The sequence below is a fragment of the Lithobates pipiens genome, unplaced genomic scaffold (genome assembly GCF_037356315.1).
Source record: "Lithobates pipiens isolate NorthernLeopardFrog02 unplaced genomic scaffold, aLitPip1_a1.2 Scaffold_22, whole genome shotgun sequence".
Taxonomy (NCBI): domain Eukaryota; kingdom Metazoa; phylum Chordata; class Amphibia; order Anura; family Ranidae; genus Lithobates; species Lithobates pipiens.
In genome coordinates this window covers 84371823-84377651 of record NW_027507784.1, presented here as the reverse complement: position 1 = coordinate 84377651, position 5829 = coordinate 84371823, and the positions used below count along the sequence as shown (strand labels likewise).

Genomic DNA, 5829 nt, shown 5'->3' with positions numbered 1-5829 from the left:
CTGCACCCAGACGTCGGTGCCCCTAGGATCGGCTCTGCCACTACTGAGCAAAATTCCACTGCTAAACTGTGCCATTGAAAAGTAATCTGCTGCTGCAATACTGTGCCTTACTGCAACATTGTACCATTAACATCTGCTCTATTGCAATTGTATGGGCACCGTGTTATTTGAATGATAGTATCTGTTCCACTAATTGCAATTACTTCTGTTATATAATTTCTTGCATGCTGAAGTATATTTAACTTTCTGGCCTGTGTGAGCAGGGCTGCTCACAACTTTCCCTTTTAGGCCGGGTTCACACTGGTACAACACATCTATTGTACAACTGTCATCCTACTGGGCCCTGCAATATCAGTCCTACTTCCATCTAGACATGTGCATTTCATTTCGAATCTAAATTCGGACGCATCCAAATTACAATGCTAACGAATTCAAAAAAGGACCCAAATTTGGGGCCACGCATCTCAAAACCCCAAATTTGGTATGCAAACATAGTACTACAACATCTCCAAATTTGGGCTTTGTAGCTCCAAGTGCCCCCAAGTTATGTGGCCGCAAAATGTCAAGCACTTTACTGCAGCGGAGAATGACATTTTGCAACCCGACTTGGGGCCACGCATCTCGGGGTCACTTGGTGCTAGAAACCCCAAATTTGGTGATTTTGTAGTGATGCGTTAGCATACCAAATTTAGGGTTCCTAGCTACAAGTGGCCCCGAGATACTTTGCCCCAAAGTCAGGTTGCAAAATGTCATTCTCTTCTGCAGAAAATTACTTGACATGAGGGGCTCCCACCATCCCTGGGTTTTTAACTTAATCGTAACAGAATATTAAACGAACATTCATAATCTCCCACTCCCATTAAAATTCACACACCCCAACCTTCATTTAGCAGCAGAAAATCTGATTAGTCAACAGAACACCAGTCACGTTTCCATTGTAACAGAATTTGGATCTGAAATTCAGCAACAAAATTTGTATTTTGGATGCTTCTGAATTATCAGAAATTCCTATGAAGCAAACCGCACATAGGAAATATATTCTGACCGCTAACAGATCTTGCTGAACCAGGGTACAGATGACAAACACTAGTGTGTTAGGGAGAGATTTTGCAAAAACTGCACAAAAAGTTACACCATTAAATGTTGTAGTTTAAAAATGCAGCTGTGTTTCTTAAGTTTTAAAATTAAGCAGGACACAGGAAATGCAATTTCAAAGCATATTTATTAAACAGAATTACGGTCCAAATGCAATGGTCACCACTTTCTCAGCCTGCCAAGGTATACAATTTTAAAGTTGTCCTTTGAAGTGAACCTTGGCATCAGTCATACAGGGCAAATGTAACTGGATGTCACAGAAAGTACTCTGAAGTAGATTGCACTCGCCACCCCTGATATCCTGGTACTAGGACATTTCCCATCCTGTCTTCCCACAGAGGGAGAAGGGGAAAAAAAAAAAAAAAAAAAAGCCACATCACTTGCCCAGGTGGGCACAAAGTGAAAACAGGAATGTTCTACAGCCCTACAGGATTATCAATGGTATGGCAGCAGAGCATTGACCACAGGGGAAGGAATTACAATCTGCCCAAAACCTCTCCTGTGAAAGTCTTACATTGTCCAGTATGAGAACTAGTATAGGTCCACTGCTAATAGGAGTGACTGAAGACACATCAACTTTGGAAATCTAAACCTGAACTAAATTTCATGCATGTGGAAGGGGGTTATCAGTAGGTGGAGAAGGCTTGTCAAGAATTCTCATGTCACGGCAATGTAGCACAGGCTCTTTTCCCAATCCCATCTGGTAGACAAAGATGTAGACTTTTTGTTTGGGCTCCACAGTGAGTGTCATTGTCTCTGAAACTTCAGTGACCTCATTCCAATTCTCTTTCTCTGTGTTTGTACTAGAGCCACCGTATTCAGTGCTAAGGGAAAACTGGGCCTTAGTGATCAAAGCACCCAATCCTCCTGTCTCGGCCGAGACAGTTGCTGTTACTTTCCAGTTGTGCTCCATACTGGATACCTTCTCCTTTTCATATCCAACCTTCTTGGAAACCTGATTCTTCCATTGAAGGGGGGTCTGGGAGTCATTGTCAATGGTCTTGATGCACACCCACTCACCATAGGATGGGCCCTTGGCAATAGCCAAGCCTCCAGGCAGAAAGCCGTAGATGCTGGGATGGAAGGAGTAGGTATCAACACCCTCGTTTTTGTTGAAGTTGGTACATCTTGTGTACTTAATCCCTCCCCATTGGTCCTCAGGATTCACAAAATAGTAGTAATTTCTCACACCAAAATAATAAAGGCCATTTCTGCATTCCGGGTGTAGCGTGAATTCTTCACCCGCTTCATATTTGTTCATGTTCCTTGTTCGGCGATAGACCCCTCGGTCCTGAAAAATGATATAGAAGTATCCAAAAGCCGAACAATAATGACTGCCCCCTTGACAGTTAGGGTGTAGGGAATAAACAACGGCACTGTCATCTGTGTTCATGTTTGTAACTCGACGGTAGTGGTCTGACTTGATAATGTAGAAGTGGTCATCCTCATAAGCCACATAATGATCTCCATTCCTGCAGGATGGGTGCAAGCTGAAGACATCCAGCCCTTCTCCATGATTAAAGTTTGATGATCTCATGTAACAATTAAGGTCTGGCCTGACAATATAGTAATACTGGTCCACGCCACAAAAATCTGCTTTACTTTTGCTCTTTGGGACAATCATAGCTGAGATGCTGAAAGGAAGAGAAACAAAAATACAATTAAGATATGCATCCATTAACCAGTCAAGCCATTTTAGATTTTACAGATGCAGTACAAGAAACATTACAGTATGTTAGGCTGCTGCCATGAGTAAGTATATTACCCATTACATAGGTCTGAACAAGGAACATATAGCCATCACAGCACTGGGCAGCAGAAATCTTCCAGCACCAACTTCATTTGTAGTTCTAAGAGGGGGAAGGTAATGCCAACCTGAACGTCACCTGCCCCCCACATTTTCTGGTGTTAGTATGGTCTTCAGGAGAGTCCATATTTTTTTCCCCAGATCTCTAGTGATCTTTTCCAGCACATCCTCATTTACATTTCCATGAAAGGAATGTTAAACCCAGTTTGTGCATTGATGGAACATGCAATATGGGCAGGTACAGGTGTGTTTAATATGTGTACCCTTTAAAAAGTTTAAAGCCACAACTGTAAAAATAAAGTAACTTTGATCCCGTCTTCTCTTATCCTCCCCTTCTTAAGCAGCACCCAGTCTGATAGTACAGAGCTGGGGGGGCACTCTGCACATGCTCAGTTGTGTGTATTGCTAGAGTTTCTCTTGGGAGGGTGCATGAGATCAGCACAGGGCCAATCAGCACTGTCCAGAGGGTCAGGGGTACGGCAGCCCCAGAACAGTCAGGAGAATGAAAATAACTACCTGCTTTAACCAAAATACTGATACCTTGTTTCCCCAAAAATAAGACAGTAGTGCTTATTTTTGGGGTAGGTCTTACCATGTAATATGCCGTCTTCTGTCCCCCTCCCTGTCAGGAGTTCCCAGTGTGAACCGAATTAAAATGCTTGTAAAATCCTATAATATGCTCTATTACAGCATAGCACCCACCTGGCCATGATTTTGAGGGACTCTCTCTGATTTGGAGCAAAGTCCCTCATTTCAGTCTGATCTATATAGTTGTATATAAAAAGGCACTTTTTTTGAAAGATAAAGTGTTTTGCAGTGCTAAACCTTTCATCCATTTTATAAATTGCTGCATTTGTAAATCCCAAAAGCCAATATAAAAGGATTTATCCTTTAAGGTTTAACCAAACTTGTGTTTTTTCTAGAATTCTTTAAGGGGGTGTGGCAAGGGGTGTGGCCTATGCCTGCATAGGTTTGCAGATAGGTGTCCCTCAATTCCATCTCAAAAGGTTGAGTTGTATGTTAAAATAATGTATTACAGAAACACACACTAAAGTAATAGAGCGGATTATAGGATTTTACAACCATTTTAAACTAGGGATCATTCTCAGGAACACACAGTAAAAGTCACAAGACTGCTATATACATACTCTGTTAATGAGAAAATGAATTTAGCCATTGAGATTTACTAAAGAATTGCATTTCCATGTACTGTGGGAGATCAGATATAGTGAATGCAGGGTCCTGGGTTTAGGAATACATTAAGACTCACACACTTACTAAAAGGGTTAAAAATCTCACCATAACCGACCTCTCAAAATGCATGTGGCTTGGCTGTCATACTGATTAAATCCCTTCTGTACTCTGAGGGCCTCATCTAGAACACGTATACAAATCAGAAGATCTGACTTATTGACTTCCAGATCTGCAGGCTGTTCTCAGTCAGCGGTATTAGGAGAAACTCATCATTGACAACCTACATTTTACCCAGGGTAGGTGTCTTTTGTTATTGCTCAATTATGTAATCAGAAGTCACTTTGCTCAAGTCAGACCAGTACATGCTGATTGGTTGCTACAGGCATTAGGTGGGGGGGGATTGTAGCAATACTCTGCTCTCCCAACTCTCCAATGGGCTCATCCTAGCCTACCACAATATGTGACCCATCAATACTGTATGCTGGGTGGCCTCAAAAGTCAATCATAGCCATGTGTGGTCAGTGAAGGGTGGGCCCAAGAATGGACATCCTAGTGAAAAGCAGCAATGTGCAGGTTAGGTTGTCCCAAGAGCTCTGGAAAGTAATATAGTTTCAGACACTTGAAATGTTGGACGACAAGCAAACGGAGGAGAAAAATAAAAATATGTCCCAACCCCTACTATACAAGAGTGCACATCCATATAAATTAAATCATTCATACCCAACACCTATAGTTTACATTCTTCAGTATTAGAAATTACACTAGAAAAGGCCAATTCCATATACTTACAATGCAAAGCCTCTGTGCAGAGCTGAAAAAGATCCGTGGTGCTCAGTACATGTGAGCCAAACAATCTGAGCTCCTTCTTATATATGTAGATCACCCAACACACTGATCTCTGATTGGCTGGGTTCACCTTCATTATAATCACCTGATACAATCTCAGGGGGACTTTTGTTAAAGAAAATTAGCCACACATTTGCAATTCGGACTGCTTCTTATTTAGCAAAGTATATGTGAGATTTTATTTTGTGTGTTTCAAACCCCTGGAATCCTGGGCAGCCAAAGTAGAACTAAAATATTTTTTTTCATTTTTGGAGGGAGAGAGGCTGACCATACATTATACAATTTTCTTATTCAATTTCCTTTAGATTTACCTTCAACTATGTTGTGCAAGAGCCTGCCTGATTGCATACACATTGAAAGTTTAGTTTTACTTCATATTATGTGGTTTTGGTAAATCTAAGGCCCCTTTCACACGGGCGCTCTGATCAGGTCTGCCTTTCAGTTGGACCTGATTGGACGCTCCATGCACCTCTATGGAGCGGCAGATGTCAGCGGTGATCCTGCCCCTGAAATCCAGGTGGATGGTGACCCTATCTTCCATCCGTCTGAAGGATCGGATGCAAAACGGACAGGCGGTCTGTTTCCATCCAATCTCCCCATAGAGGAGAGCAGGGCTCTGACAGGTCTTTCTCTGCACAGTGAATGGAGACAGACCTGTCATCTGCCTGCTCAGCAGGGATCAACGGATCGATCTCCCACTGAGCAAAGTGGAGTCCATTGGTATACAAGAGAATTGAATAATGATTGGCCAGCTTTAGTCCCGGTTCACACAGGAGCGACTTGTCAGGCGACTTAGCTGCCTGACAAGTTGCGCTCCATTCTGTACTATGGAACCGTTCTAATAGGAGCGACTCAAGTCGCTCCGACTTAGAAAAAGGTTCCTGTAC

General features: G+C 42.4%; 1 protein-coding gene across 1 annotated transcript; it reads right to left on the bottom strand.

Annotated features, from left to right (window-relative positions):
* Positions 1–809: 809 nt before the first annotated feature.
* Positions 810–4920, bottom strand: LOC143925411 (uncharacterized). Its single transcript, XM_077449964.1, has 2 exons — positions 4886–4920; positions 810–2729 (listed from the first exon to the last, which is right to left on the bottom strand). Exon 2 carries the CDS (start codon positions 2717–2719, stop codon positions 1700–1702), a length of 1020 nt encoding a protein of 339 aa, XP_077306090.1. The 5' UTR covers positions 2720–2729; positions 4886–4920; the 3' UTR covers positions 810–1699.
* Between the last annotated feature and the right edge of the window lie 909 nt (positions 4921–5829).

Bases quoted from the DNA above. Each gene is read 5' to 3' on its own strand.
- LOC143925411 (XM_077449964.1), bottom strand. From the start codon at position 2,719: ATGATTGTCCCAAAGAGCAAAAGTAAAGCAGATTTTTGTGGCGTGGAC.